Genomic DNA, 15,820 nt, shown 5'->3' with positions numbered 1-15,820 from the left:
TCAGTAATTCACTTAAAGTTATACACATCTAGGAAAAGAAGAGCCAGGATCAGACTCATTTTATTTCTCCCTCTCTGCTCTGCACCTTTCCTAAGGGTTATAAAGAGATCCCTAGGATTCTATGTAATAACTATTTATGTGATTTTTCCTCTGGAGTAAAAATCTCACTTTCATCTGTGGCAGTGATTGGAGAGAGAAATTTTAAAGTCAGCTCATCTTTTAAAAACATTTTTTTAAGGCAAATCTTTTTCTTACAGGTAGCAGTAACTGATGTGCAGTTTGGCCCCATGAGATTTCATCCAGATCAACTCCAGGTAATAATAAACCATGCTGTAATTTTTACATATTGATTTTCTTTAAAGAGAGGGAGGGAGTGGGCCTAACAGTGAAAACAGTTTTCTATTTTAGATAATAGTATTGGATTGACGTTAAATTTCCTGGAGCTGATAATAGTACTTTAGTTATACAAGAGAATGTACTTTTTTTGGATTCACATATTGAGGTATTTAGAGATGAAGAGATGTGTGCAACCTACTTTGAAAGTTTCAGCAATAAAGAAAAGAATGTGCATAATTGTGGGGTGGAGAGAGCAAAGGGGACAAAATGTTAACAACTGATGAAAATAGAAGGGTCTGCTAACGTTCATTGCACTCACAGCTTTTATATAGGTTTGAAATTTTCCAGTATAAAAAAAGCAAAAGCATGATCTTTTCTGTGTTGCTAAATCAGCTCTACCTGAGAATACCTAAATGATCAAATCCAAAATACTAGACAATCAGTTGAAATTGAGTTCCAAAGTTATTTGATGTTTCTTGCATACAAACCATGTTTACTGTTACATTTTAAAAACACGTGCAAAGGTCAGAAATGTGCTCTCTTAGTTCTTTGCGTTTGTGGTAGTTGTGCACTTGCATAAACTTAGAGGAGCTAAGCCTTGGGGGACAGGGTTGCTGCCAGCTTTGCAGTCTCTCACAGGCTGGCCGCCTCCACCTTACCACCATTGCCCTCATGAGTCTGTTTGGGTCCAATGGGACAGAACAGTGCACTTCTGAACCAGTCCTGGCTGGAGATGGGGGAGGCAAGCAGGTGCAGACCTCACCTGATCCAGGCCAGGCATGGGCACAGCCAGCCGTCATCGTCCTGGGTAGAGGTACAGGTGCCACCTCTTGGGCCTGGTGCTGTGCCTGAGTCACTTAACTGATGGTTTTCATTATTTTGTCATTTGCTATCGATCAGAACTTTATTAATTGATTTTATTGAAATGCAGTTGACCTACAATATTATATTGGTTTCAGGGGTACAGCAAAGTCATTCAGCATTTATATACATTAGGAAGTGACCATCACTATAACTCTAGTTACCATGTGTCATCATATAATGTTGTTTATATAATGTTAACTATATTCCCTGTGTCATATATTATATCCCCGGGTCGTATATATTTTATGACTGGAAGTTTACCTTATCTATCTATTAGAGAGAGAGAAAGAGAGAGAGAAAATATTAAGCAGGCTTCAGACCCATTGCTGGGCATGGAACCCAACACAGAGCTCGATCCCATAAGCCTGAGACCATGACCTGAGCCAAAGTCAAGAGTCAGATGCTTAACCGACTGAGCCACCCAGGCGGGCGCCCCTAGAAATTTACCTTTTAATCCTTTTCCCCTAAGACAAGTATCATATGATTTCTCTTATGTGTGGAATCTAAAAAACAAACCATCACCACCAACAAAAAGCAGAAGCAGACTTATAGAGAACAATCTGGTGGTTTCCAGAAGGAAAGGAGGTTGAAGTGCTATATTTTGGTCTACTTGAAATGTCTTATCATCAAAGTAACTTTTTTTTAATTTTTTTTAATTTTTATTTATTTATGACAGTCACATACAGAGAGAAAGAGAGAGGCAGAGACACAGGCAGAGTGAGAAGCAGGCTCCATGCACCGGGAGCCCGACGTGGGATTCGATCCCGGGTCTCCAGGATCGCGCCCTGGGCCAAAGGCAGGCGCCAAACCGCTGTGCCACCCAGGGATCCCCAAAGTAACTTTTTTAAGTTGGAGGAATTATATAAAATCTTGAGTCAAAACATTTAAATACATTATTTAAAGTTTTGAGTTTTTGGGGTGCCTGGGTGGCTCAGTTAGTTAAGAGACTGCCTTCAGCTCAAGTCATGATCTTGGGGTCCTGAGATTGAACCCTGCATCAGGCTCTCTGCCTAGCAGGGAGGCTGCTTCTCCCTCTCCCTCCCCCTTTGCCCCCCACTTGTACTTGCTCAATCTCAAATAAATAAAAACTTTTTAAAAAATAAAGTTTTCAATTATTCTAAAAGTTTGACTAAAATAATTATAGTTTTTGCTATCTAAGGACTTATCTAGTTAATTACTATTAACCAAAATAAGTATTGTGTATTGTAATTAAAATACTTTCAAGATAAAATGCTTAATCAGGCTTTTGTTGAGTTCTGCCTAATGGGCTTATTAGCAAAATTAAAAGTATATGACCCATGCACTTGGACTTCCAGACCAGAGATGTAAAATAGTACTAATTTGGGGGAGCGGAGTGATAATGTCCCTGAGTTACATGTAGGAGGATTTCTATCAACAGATTGTTATATTCACATCTGCGTACTTGCCTTGAAAACACTTGGGAGTTTTCTGTGGCATGTTAAGAAACGACCATTATAACAACAGCTTTTTTTTAAAAAAAAGTGTTTGCGCTTTTTTGATTCAGGTACTTTTAGTGTTTACCAAAGAAGATAACCAGTGTAATGGATTCTGCAGGGCATGCGAAAAAGCAGGGTTTAAGTGCACAGTTACCAAGGAGGCTCAGGCTGTCCTTGCCTGTTTCCTGGACAAACATCACGACATTGTCATCATTGACCACAGAAACCCCCGGCAGCTGGACGCAGAGGCACTGTGCAGGTGAGCTTGGAGCTTGGGCCTAAGCAGTCCCCTGGTGTGTGTGACAGAACAGCCCAAGTTAAATTCACTGTCTCCTGAGTTGCCTTCCATGCACGTAAAAGAAGTAAGACAGTAGGACATCATTATTTCTGGGACTGATCTTCCTGCTTTTGTTTTACTTTGCTTAAAACAGTGAAAAAATATGAATAAAAACCATGAAGGGGTTAAGATGAAACCCAGTCTTTAATTAACCACAACAGCCACCTGCATATTACAACAGGAGCTAATAAAATTTTCCAGACGTTTTTAAAGTTATAAAAAGTGGAAAATTGTCTTCTAATGTTAGGCAGATGTGCCCTGTTTATAGTACTTGCAGAATATCAAAGCATGTGAACTGGGTTGCTGAAGAGGAGGTTTTAGAGAAGCATAGATTGTCATGTGTGCATGTCTTCTACAAAGTTCCCACCCCCCAACGTCCAGCCTCTGTTGCCTAGAGGGCTGCGGGGTGGGGGTGTTCCCAGGGGAAAGCTCTGAGCTGCAGAAATTCTCTTTCTTACTGAACCCAGCTTATCTCCTTCCTCAGATTTCCAGCATTTGAGGGCAGGAATGGCCTTTTCTGGATGGAGCGTATCCTCACTGCTCTCAGTGTGATTTCATATTCCAGCCCCATCAGGGCTGCTTCCTCCAAGTGCTCTCTTCCAGGCAGTAGCCCTTGAAAGCATGGCTCCAGAAACAAAAATCTCACACCAGGTTTGGATGGCCCAGTGTCCAAACTCACCAGGTTTGGAAGAGTAAGGAGAATAGCCGTCTTCCCTATGTTGTCCAGAGAACAGATGCTGACAAATGCAGCCCCCGAGCACGTTCCTTTCCCAAGGGCTGTGTCACGGCCCTGGCCAAGAATCTCAAGTTTTTTCTTGCTAGCTGTGTTCTGCAACATCATCTCCATCTTGTTGGCCAAGGGTGTGTGTGTGTGTGTGTGTGTGTGTGTGTGTGTGTGTGTGTGTTGGGGGGGGTGAGGGTAGGAAGTCCTTGCTTCATGGTTCATGAGTTTTCTAGAAGGAAGAGCATGCCCTGATTTAGTTTCCTAGGTCACTTTCATCTCGATTCTGGCCCTGTCTGGTTTATCTCCCTTAAGATCATCCCTTTAAGGGAACCTGCCCACTCTGAAGTATTCCTTCAAGGAATCCTTTCTGGCTGTCCCTCCTGAACTTGTTTGTGTGCTCTGTCCCTCTGATGACTTAGATAGTTCATGAGACCTTAGCCCTGGCACAGCTCTCTACTTTCCTTCCTCTTCCTTTTGGGACACCTAATCAGTACCACCTGTGAAGGGTTTTTCCGTCAGTTGCTGACTTATATAAACGAGTAGCATTCATCTGTATCTCTCTGCTGGGGACATTTAGAACTCCTTACACTCCTTATCAAATGCCTTGCTGAAGGCCAAATATTGTGTCTGTGATATTTCCAAATCTACCAGTTGAGAAACCCTACTTTACAAGTCATACCAATTCTGGGCACTGTCTTTTGTACTAGAGCTACACAGGTAAATAAGACATGGTTCTTGCCTCTGAAGGGCTAATGTTCTGGTTGACAGGGCAAATGAGTGATTTCAGTACAGGCTCCTAAGTGCCCACAGGGATATATATACAAAGGGCTGCAGGTGCCTCTGTCAGGAGGAGCTTACAGAGGATATTTGGGTTGAATAGAAGTTTTGAAAGAAAGAAAGGTGGAAAAAACATTCCAGGTGGAGGAAACAGCATGTGTAGGAACAGGTGGGTGTACAGGGCTTCTCTGCTTGGTGTTGATGGCCTTTGGGGTAGGCAGGCATGGGATGTGGCTCTAAGGCTGGAGGAACAGACAGGAGCCCATCATGAGGGCCGTAGGTGCTGAGCCAAAGGCTTGAACTTCACCTTGTAGGCAGTTAAGACACTGACATGGTCTGTGTAGGTGGAAGATCACTGGCTGTCAGCTGGAGAATAGCATAGAAGGGCAGAGTAGCTGAAGCAAGTCAATCAGTTGTGAGGCTATTGGAGGCCATCTTGTACCTGTTACAGCGCTGCCTCCCAGCTTCCTGTCAAGAAAGCCATGAAGGTAACAGTCAAAAGCTGACCACAGCAGTTAAGAAGCCAAAGATAATCCAACAGTTATGTTAAGAGCTGGGAGAAGAGAGGAGACCCAGAATTCCCACTGTCTCTCTGTACTCTGGGGCCTAATGAGGAAGCTTGATCCTGAAATGCCCTCTGCAGTTCAGTCTCTGAAGCTGAAGTGCCAAATGAACCTAAAGGAAGGAGCTGGGAAGAGACTCCACTGTCGTGCTGACCCTGGGACGCTGGAATTGTGCTGGCCAGAGAAACAGATGGCCCTGCCTTAGCTGAACACCAGCATTTCTGTGAGCGGCCAGAGCCCGGCCAGCAGCACCCCATTCCCTGTGGCCTCTTCATTCTTTACTTTCTGTGTCCCCTGGGATATCCAAGACCTAGAGCATAGGGAGGTAGACAGAGACCTGGGTTTCTTTCCCTCATTGTAAGGAGGGGCAAAAGCCTAAGGAGTGTGAGAACAGTCCTTCATGTGTTGCAATTTCAGAACAGCAACTGCATCGGTTCTCAGGTTTAGAGAGTGGGAGAGAGCCAGGCAGGAGTGTAGTCTGTGCAGCTAACCTCTGCCTGCCTGCTGGCAGCAGTCTCTGAGCAGGAACTTGCATCTGCTGGCTTGATCTACAGGCCCAGACCTCAGAGGAGGAGGGCCACTCATGCCAAGGGCCTAGCAAAGGTGTGCGAGGGAAGTTCCTGTGACCCTCTGCAGCAGGTTCCCAATGGGCTTGATCTCACTTCCCTTCAAGGATGAATGAACAGGATAAAGAAAGGATCCAGGGATCTGTGGGTGGCTCAGCGGTTTAGCGCCTGCCTTTGGCCCAGGCCTAAATCGAGTCCCGGGATCAAGTCCCACATCAGGCTCCCTGCATGGAGCCTGCTTCTCCCTCTGCCTGTGTCTCTGCCTCTCAATCTCTCTCTCTCTGTCTCTCAAGAATAAATAAATAAAATCTTAAAAAAAAAAGATAAAGAAAAGAAAGGATCCTGTAAAAAGCTGCCAGATGATGGAGGGGAAAGAATAGCCTTAAAGACTAAGAAAATTATTCACCCCAAGAAACCGAAGAACCTTTTAGAAGACATATGCCTAGTATACTCAGAAGAAATGAACTCTTCCTTTGTGTGCACTAGGAGCAGGGCTCTGTAGTGAAAGGGAAGACTTGATAAAGCCCTGCACGGGAACCCAGAGTGTACCAGCAGAATTAGATCTAGAGTGAATGCAGGAGCAGGACTCAACTTGGGGTACTGGACACCTGCTACCATCTCTGGTCCTTGGCTTCTTTTTACCATTGTAAATTCCATTCTTTTTGATCTGAAATTCTTTCCACATGGCAGAGGGTACAGTTGCAAAGTACAAGTAACGGAGTTGTACTTTTGTCAAATTTAACTCATCGAAGTGCTTTGCTGTGCTCTTGCGATCAGCCTCCATCACCTGACCTTTTTTCTAGGGTTGTGTTGAGACCATCATCAGATTTATTTGTAGTTGCCAGTGTGTCTAGAGAATGGTAGTTGCCCCCAATACCCATTTGTACTCTTTCCTAATAACAGAATTTCTAGTGTTTAGCTGGGCATATGGCCACCTAGAAAATGCATGCATTCCCTAGCTTTTCTTGGCAGCTGGCCAGTGGGAATGTCCTGTGCATCTTCTGGAGAGTATCCTTGAAGGGAGAATGTGTGCTCTTCTTCCTGCTGTATGGAGTGTGGATGTTGTGGTTAGAGTGTAGCACCTGTCTTAGAACATGAGGAAGAAACCTTGTGGAGTCAAGAATAGAGAAACGTAGGGCAGCCCAGGTGGCTCAGCAGTTTAGCACTGCCTTCAGCCTAGGGCCTTATCTTGGAGACCCGGGATCGAGTCCCACGTCAGGCTCCCTGCATGGAGCCTGCTTCTGCCTCTGCCTGTGTGTGTCTCTGCGCGCCTCTCTCTCTCTCTCTCTCTCTTTCTCTCTCTCTCATTAATAAATAAATAAAATCTTAAAAAAAAAAAAGAAAAGAATCGGGAAAACAGAAGGAACCAGGCTTCCAATGCCACTGCACGCCATTGCAGCCTTGGACTGCCTCTGCACATCTTTTATGTGAGAGAAATAACTTGTTTAGACCACTGTTGTTTGGAGTTTTCTTTTATGCATAACCTAAGGAAATCCTGGTGCTATACCAACTAGCATGGTTTGGAGAGTTTCCCAGTGTGCTCACACGGTCTTTCAGAATCTCATGCTATAGACTCATACCCTCTCTTTTTTATAACTTCTTGAAACCTGCCTTCCTAACATCTGGGTATACATTTTAATGATGCCAAGTCATTTTTTTCTTCATTTTCTTGAATTCTAAAGTAAAGGGTATTTTTCCCCCAACCCAGTTTCCTTACATTTCTATTTTTGAGTCTGTTCCTCCTCCTTATGGATAGAAAAAGTCAAGAGTACACCTCTGCCTTTTCATAGTGTTAGCCCTCCTTTGCAGGTATCAACTTGCTTCCAGGTAAACATGGCCTTCCCTTCTGCTTTGCCCTTAGCTCACTGCCCATCCTCATTCCTGTGTCCCAAGTAAGTCATCCAAAACCACTTCCTGAGTTTACCTGCACAGTTACTTACTTGCTAGTATACCACTCAGATCTGTTTTTCTTCTAAAAAGATGAGAGCTGGTTTGAGATAGCTGACTGCATACATAAATTTGGCTTTTCTTTCTTGAAATCTTTGTGATATGGGGATGCCTGGGTGGCTCAGCAGTTGGGTGCCTGCCTTCGGCCCAGGTCGTGATCCTGGGATCTGGGATCGAGTCCCACATCAGGCTTCCTGTGAGGAGCCTGCTTCTCTCTCTGCCTGTGTCTCTGCCTCCCTCTCTCTCTCTCTCTCTCTCTCTCTCAGTCTGTGTCTCTCATGAATAAATAAATAAATCTTAAAAAAAGAAATCTTTGTGATATGACAGAAATATGAACACAAGAAATAAGTACAGTGCCCTGGGAAGTCACGGGAATACCATTTGTGGGTGCCTGTTTCTGCCTGGGTAAGATCGGTGCTAGTGTCAGCAGCAGCCCACACTTCTGAGGAGTGAACTGGCCTTGTCTGTGTGAGTGTCCATTGTACCAGTCGCCCTTCCATACTTAAACAGCCCTTCCTATGCCCCCTCTTCAGGAAGAGGGAGCATGGCTGTTCTCCAGGTAGGGAGATCCTGGTGGAACCAGGGACAGGCATCCGGTTGGCAGACGCACAGTGACCTGTCGGGAGGGCTCTTCCAATACAGCAGCCACACAGCACCCTTGAGGTTGACTTCCTCTGGAGCAGGTGGGAGCTGGATGAATGGAGTGGACACTGGGAAAAGCAGAAACACTGAGAGAGACGTGTGAGCCACACGGCCCATGAGAGTGACTGGTTCGCCCCTAGAGCTGTGTGTCCATCTGTGAGCCACTTCTGTACCCCATATGCAGTTTGTATCTGTCGCTAGACTCAGCCTTGAGACAGTGAAGCCCCGGTGCCATGAGGCAGGGCTGCATCAAAGGGGCACAGCTACACCATTCGTTGATGCATCGTTGGTGGCTGCTTTCATGCTGCTGTGGTGGAATGGAGTGGTTGTGACAAGTCTGCCAGGCTCACAAAGTCTAAAATACTTGCCATCAGGCCCTTTACAGAAGAAGCTTGCCAAACTGAGGTACCTGCTGTGTATGCTGAATTGACATCCTCGGAATGGCTATGTTATGTACCGTCCTCGGGAGAATTGAGAAAGAGCCACTCAAATGGTTTTGTGTGTTCTGTGACTTGGGAGTGGTTCTGTTTCTTGAACTAACAGAGTGGAAGTCACACAGGAAGTCTTGACTGTTCTCTGCCCCAACCTGGCACGTTCTCTAGGAAGCCAGCATGCTTTGGCATGGCTGGGGCCGCCCGGGAACGGTCTGCTCCGTTCTCCGAGCTGGAGCCACTGTTGAGTGTGTCTTCCTTGCAGCCCAGGGCTCCCTTCCCCCTCTTCCTGAGGCATGACCCCTCTTCTGCAGAGTCCTGCTTTCCCCTCCAGCATAGGCTGAGCTCTTACCCATCTCCAGTGCAGCCCCTCCTCCTGCTCTTCCTCTCCTGATTCATATTGAGTTCTATCCTGTCTGATCTCCTGGCTGGGCTTTCCTTCTTGGGAAGGGGTGAATGCCCTCTCTGCAGGGGGTTGGGGGGCAGATATCAGGCTCTGTGGGTAATTTCAGTGGGGCAGCATCCGCCACTTCTCCTGACCAGTCCTCCATTCTTACTGCGTGTGTCAGGTGGTGATTCTCTTCTTTCTGATTGATTAGAATATCTTGCATTTCCTAGTTTTGAGTTTCTGTTGCTGCTGCTTTTGCCTACCTAGGAACTCTTGTTTGTACTGTTTAGGGAGCTGGCCTTTGGGCTTTGTCCCCACCGTAACCATGGCCATCAGCTTGTGGTAGCACACATGTACTCGTATGTCCCTTTGGCAGAGAGAGACAGATAAACCCAGTCACGTAAGCTGAAGGTAGGGAACATTCTCCACCTGAGACCACATGGATTAGCAAAGACCAGAATGAGTAGCAGGTACACTCTCTCAGCCAGCTGCTAAATTTGCACTCCGTGGGTGTTAGGATTACTCGTTCACTGAGTAGAGTTTGTCCCCTAGAGGAAGGAAATCAGGTAGCCAAGAAGGTAAATCCAGAGTGACATGCTTGCTCTTCTACCTCTTCCCAACTTTGTTCTACCAAGATTAAGTATATTTATCATTTTTAAGAATTGCATTACATTTACTTTAAAATTTGTGTTTTTTTTTTTAAAGGTCTATCAGATCCTCAGAACTCTCTGAAAACACAATTATTATTGGTGTAGTACGGAGGTAAGCTCTCATTTTTTTTGAGGGTGAAGCTCAGGTGTCAATGTCATGCTTGCTCTTAGCAGGGGCCTAGGAACTTATTGGCTATGACAGGTGTGACTGTCTTTAATTTGGCATTTCCCTCTTTCTTCTTTTCTTTCACTTCACCTGGTAGGAGTTTCTGCTCTGTGTGAGGTTTTGTGATTTTTGGACTGGCGTTCACTTTAGAAATAGGCCAACCACGAGAGATTGCCATTCCTAAAAGTACAGATGTTACCCAGGGCTTTCAAATTCCCAAGTATCTACAAAGGTTTGATTCATGTATAAACAGGGGAATTCTTTATTTCTTCTGAAATTGGAGGTAAAAAAAAAATGAAATTGGAGGTAAAGGAAGGACTAGAAATATGTTAAGAGAAGGGCAGTATTCAGACGTTATTTAGCTTATATGCTCTTGTAGGTAGAAGAAAAGATTCTTTGTCCTTTAAACTTTTTCCAGAGCTTTCGGGGGGAAGACATCATTTTTTTTAACCGGAAGTAGAAGAAAATGGGGAAGAACTTAAAATTTTTATGTATCAAATAGGTATGTGGTTATTTCTGTATTTTGGATGTTAGTACAAAATCTCCGTATTTCAAGCATTGCCAGAAAGCAACATACAGAACTAAAATAGATTTTATGCTAATGATTGGTGTATTAGTCTAATTTATCTAAGGTTATTTGACATACGACAGTCCTGTATTATAGAAATTAGTGAATAAAGTGATGAACTGTAATTGATAATAACTGTCTCTAACCTTTTACTCTGTTCTTTTGAAGGACGGATAGAGAAGAGTCCTCTGTGATGCCCCTCATTGCTGCTGGCTTTACAAGGGTATGTACCCACTTCTTTGCTATGCAAGTGTAATTCAGCATGAGAAATTAAATTTTATCTCCTTTCAGAGCCCCCAAAAGTTTTGAATTCATTTGGAGAAAAAAAATTGTTTTCCTTGTGCTATTACAGTTTGGTTTAACTTTAGAACTTGGTAATCTTAATAATCTACAACATTTTATGTTTTTGCTCTCTCAAAATTATGCTTGCTAAAGGCATCTAAACATCATAAAATCTTTAATGGCACACTCATGAAAAGTCATGCCATAGGATATGTTGTTTATAAATAATGCTGACATGTATACATGCAATTTGAAAGGCAGTTCAAGGATCCTGGAAATGAGGCAGCCCAAACATGCCTCCCTCTCCCTCCGCAGCCCTCCCTAACCTGTTGGTTTTCCTTAAGCCAAAGGGCTTCTACAAGCTTTGGTCAGCTGGTTGCCATGAGCCTTGGGAATCATGGTGGAGAGAACTGAAAAAAAGGCTGATCCTGGGACAGATATGTGACCCTAATTTCAGTCTATGAGGTTGTCAAGACACCCCAAGCCACAAATTTACTTTAAAGGGGTTCTAGGTGGTAGGTCGTACTCCTGGGCACCTGGCAGAAGCAAATACAGATCCTCCCCTGCAGAAAACGCCTTTGTCTCTGGCCCTAGAGAATCTTCGCAAGTAATTGCTCAAGGGCAGCAGGCAGCAACCCATGGAAGCTGAGCGGTACATAGGAGATGATGCATTGCGAGTGAGAACTAGTAGGGAAAAGACAGCAGAAACAGACCCCCACAGCCTACAGACACCAGAGTAATCAGATGCAAGTTATAAGGCAGTTATGCTTCTTATATGTAAAGAATAAAAGACAAGCTTGGAAATGTCTGCAAGAAATAGAAAACCTTATAAAAAGTGACATAGCAAATTCTAAGCACAGCACCATTGAATTTTGAGAAATGAACACATTATAACCGAAAAATTTTAAACTTAGTGGGTCTGAAGAAATTATCCAGCATGTAGCACAGAGATTCAGTAAGAGAAGATAAGTTAGGGAGGTTAAGAAGTGTGGAGTTTAGCTTATGTGTAGTTGGAGTTCCAGGAGGACAGGAAGGAGAATGAGGCAGAGGCAATACTTGAAGAGGATTTTCCAGAACTGACGAAAGACTGTCATCTATAGATTCAGGAATTCCAACAAATCCGAAGTAGAGTAAATAAAAAGAAGACACTTCATAGTGAAAAAAAGTGGGGAGCTTAAAATCTCACCAGAGAAAAAAGATTGCCTTCAGAAGAATGATGACTAACAGCTGGCTTCTCAGCAGTGATAAATGGAGAGTAGAAAATAGTGTGATAATGCTTTCAATGTGATGAAATAACTACTCACCTAGAGTGTTAACCCTAGCAGGAAGAGCTTTCAAAAATGAGGCTGACGTACGTTCAGCAGTATGGAAACCGAGAGAGTTTGTAAAGGATGTGCTTCAAGTGGAAGGAAGGCAAATGTCAAGCAGAAGCCTTGAAATACAAGAAGGAATGAAGCCGGAAAATGGGGAATATGGGGATAAATGTAAGCACTCATTTACTGTATGAAACAGTAATAGTCACATCTAGTCTGATTAGAGATGGCAGCAGGAGAGGGAGGCCCAGCCGGGTCCCTGTTCACCCTACAGGGCCAGAGGGGATGTACGTGAACTTCAGAGCCCTGTTTCCCCAAGTGCCCTGAGGCAGAAAACTGAGAAAGGACTGCAGTGACACAGCAGATGAACTGGAACAGGAACTTAAAGAGGAGGGAGGGTGGATGAGGTGGGAGAAGTGGTGAGCAGTGAATGTGCTGTGCCCACGTGCCGCCTGCTGCCGCCCTCTCTCTGTGGCTTTCCCTCCTCCCCCTACCATGCGTGCCCAGACACAGGCATGTGTGTGCGTGCGTGCGTGCGTGCGTGAGTAACGTGTACTGTGGCTTCATTTCTAGTTACATAACACAGGAAATGTAAATAAAATATAATACGTATCTATCCAACTATAATGTTAGACCTAAAAGGAAAAATGCAGACCTGAATGTATAATACTCTTCTAACAGAGGGGGACACCTGTGCAGGTTGATGGCATTCTTGGGTGTTCTGTGGAGTCAGGCCCAACTGAGGAATGGACCACAGGCCAGTGCTCTCCTCTCAGTAGATGAGAGCTGGTTGGCATGGCACCTCTCTCAGACTTCTGTGAGTGAGAAGGGCTGTGTTTTGGTGTGCAGGTTAGGGACCACCATGCCCGTGGCCAGCAGCCCTTGCTGCCTCTCTTCCCTTCCCAGGGACAGCGGTCATCATATTCTATGGTCATATAGCAGTTTGCAGTTCAAGCGCTTTTGTCCACTTGGTTCTTACAGTCCTCTGTGGTGGCTAGGAGCAGGATAGTCTTGTTCTGTAAGTGAAGACACCAGCCCAAGAAGGTTGGGTGCCTCATTTAGGGCCATACGGTTTATAAGCCATGAACCTGGAGCTTGTTTGACACTCAGGCAAGATCTTGATCACTGTTTAAATGGGAGAGCTAGGGGCAGCCTGGGTGGCTTGGCGGTTTAGCGCCACCTTCGGCTGGGGTGTGATCCTGGAGACCTGGGATCGAGTCCCATGTCGGGCTTCTTGCATGGAGCCTGCTTCTCCCTCTGCCTGTGGCTCTGCCTCTCTCTCTCTCTCTCTCTCTCTCTCTCTCTCTTCCCCCCCCCACGTGTGTGTGTGTTTCTCATGAATAAATAAAATTTAAAAAAAAAATAAATGGGGGAGCTATTCACCTTCACTGTGGCAGAGACAGGAGCTCCGTGAGGGACTCATGTCCCGGGTTTGTCTGGCTTCCGCTTGCAGATGGTGACCTGCCCTGCCCTGCCTCTTAGGCCTCAGCCTGCTCCTTGGCTGATCCGAGTATTAGCCACGCATTGAGCAGGTGAAAGCCAGAGCTGGTCATAGAAATAGGGGTGAGTTAATGTTCCCAAATATTTCTTCCACCCAACTGGAACTATGTAACAGAACATAGTGAAGTCTAAGATATCTTCACAGAATACATAGTTTGGTGGTGGAATGAGTCCATGCTTCTCAGAACTATGATTTGCTTTGTGGTGAGATGCTTCCATTATGTAAACATTATTATATGAGGTAGTAATTGTCCACAGCAGGAAGAGCTCCTGGACAAGGCCATGACTCTGCCAGCACCTCTGACATGGAAGGGCCATCCTCTGATGGCTTGGTTGAGCTGTGCTTAGAGGTGAGTGTAGAAGAGAATGTCCTGAGTGGGGGTGATCTTTGTGAAATACAGGTGCAAAGAGAAGTACAAGCATGTTTTTGCTTACTGTGAGCTTGAACAGCTTTGAAGAGTCAAACCATATACTGAACCTGGATAAGGGAATATGCTCTGGGAGTTATAGAACCTCAGTTAAATAAATTCTTCCTTCTACATATTCTAGCCTCTGATGGTGAATGCAGACAACCAGAATCCTCCCACCTCAAACAAAGCATCCTTAAGCAAGCCCTGCCTTTCTGAAGGTTAATTTGGTAACCATAGGCTTTATCTCTCATCTCAGTTCCTGTTCATCATTAAAGATAATGTATTTTTTAGATTCCAGTTACCCACTTGAGAAGTCTATTGAAAAGATTTATTTTTATTGATAGGCATATTAATTTAAAGATACACGTTTGTTGATCCACAAAATCTCCTTTCTCTCTGTAGAGGTATGTGGAAAACCCCAGCCTCATGGCCTGTTACAATGAACTGCTCCAGCTGGAGTTTGGAGAGGTGCGGTCCCAGCTGAAACTCAGGTAATTAATTCTGCTACTTCTGGAATGCCCACACCACACCATGTGGGATAGCTTTTCTTTCCTTTCTTTTCCTCCTTTCTTTCTTTCATATTTAGAGATTTCCATTCCCAAATTTTGTTTTGTTTTTTTAAGATTTTATTTATTTATTCACAAGAGACGTAGAGAACGAGGCAGAGACACACGCAGAGGGAGAAGCAGGCTCCCTGCAGGTAGCCTGATGTGGGACTCGATCCTGAGACTCCAGGATCACACCCTGAGCCAAAGGCAGACGCTCAACCGCTGAGGCACCCAGGTATCCCATGGGGCAGCTTTTCGAGCGAGGTTTTCAGTTGTGGCTCTTTTGGCCCTAACTGACCTCCTACTGAAATGGGAGGGAGTGGTGACCTGGCAGCTCTCCTCACACAGACTCTTGGAGTCTGCCTGGGTGTCTAATGACTGGTCAGGTTAATGATGGGAGACTCACATTTAAAGATGGGGCTCCAGGGGTCTTGGGATCAAGTCCCACATCAGGCTCCCCACAGGAAGCTTGCTTCTTCCTCTGTCTGTGTCTCTGCCTCTCGCTCTGTGTCTCTCATGAATTAAAAAAAAAAAAAATGGGGCTCCAAAAGAAAACAATTATCTGTTAAGTTTTTTAAGAAAATAAGTTGAAATATATACACACAGCCAACCTACTAATATTTATTATCTTTGCTAAGTGACATGTTTTCTTCTCCACAGAAAGGCATTTTATGATTTGCTCCTGAGCAAGTTTTTTTTTTTTTTTAAGTGAAATGTGTTAGAAGTCTAAGTCCTTGTACAATAGGAAAAGTAAAAAGATTAGTAAAATTATAGGAGTTTGAGAGAAGGGAAAAATGTCAGCAGCCCTTTGTCATCCTGGGTTTCTTCCTTGGGGGGCCTGCTGTTCTCTAATATTTCCAGGGATCAAGGAGAGAATGAAATCACTTTGTTTATTCCCAGGGCAGAGATAAGGGGACCAGGCCTTGGAGTAGGAAGATTGGTAGGGACCAGTACAGGCTCCACATGCAGGGAAGGAAAGTACTTCACAGGCTGAAGGAGATGAAGCTTGAGGTAGCAGAGAAGTTCTGACGAGCAGATGTGTTTCGAGGCTAGTAAAGTGTATGAAAGAGTCTTATTGCCAGATTCTGCCAGGAAACTGAGGTGGCTGGCTGCCCTAAGGCCTGCTCACCCCTCACTTCCGATGCTGACTGGCTGCGGCATTCCTACAGTGGATTAGGCTACCAGCCACTCTGAGGGTAGAGCAGAGTTTTGGAGCAGTTGGTGGTACTAGAGGATACCTGGCCCTATCAAGATGTAGCAGCTGACACCTAGGGAGATTAAGCGACCTTGGTCTAGGACCTCACAGGCAGCAGACGGCCGTAGGGAGTCCTGCAGATTGTAATCAGCCTTT

At 44.8% G+C, this 15,820-nt stretch overlaps 1 protein-coding gene across 3 annotated transcripts in view; it reads left to right on the top strand.

Annotated features, from left to right (window-relative positions):
* PDE8A (phosphodiesterase 8A) overlaps positions 1–15,820 on the top strand; it is a 152,004-nt gene that overhangs the window by 72,058 nt on the left and 64,126 nt on the right. For 2 of the 3 annotated variants that reach the window (XM_055326230.1, XM_055326229.1), the window contains exons 2-6: positions 258–314; positions 2,726–2,916; positions 9,738–9,794; positions 10,585–10,639; positions 14,324–14,412. In XM_055326230.1, the coding sequence (XP_055182205.1) occupies positions 258–314; positions 2,726–2,916; positions 9,738–9,794; positions 10,585–10,639; positions 14,324–14,412 (449 nt within the window). The remainder of the gene's footprint in view (positions 1–257; positions 315–2,725; positions 2,917–9,737; positions 9,795–10,584; positions 10,640–14,323; positions 14,413–15,820) is intronic. The other variant, XM_055326231.1, reaches the window with a different exon arrangement.

The sequence above is a fragment of the Nyctereutes procyonoides genome, unplaced genomic scaffold, assembly GCF_905146905.1.
Source record: "Nyctereutes procyonoides isolate TBG_1078 unplaced genomic scaffold, NYPRO_anot_genome, whole genome shotgun sequence".
Taxonomy (NCBI): domain Eukaryota; kingdom Metazoa; phylum Chordata; class Mammalia; order Carnivora; family Canidae; genus Nyctereutes; species Nyctereutes procyonoides.
The sequence above is the reverse complement of the archived record's forward strand: the minus strand, read 5'-3'. Positions and strand labels throughout refer to the sequence as shown.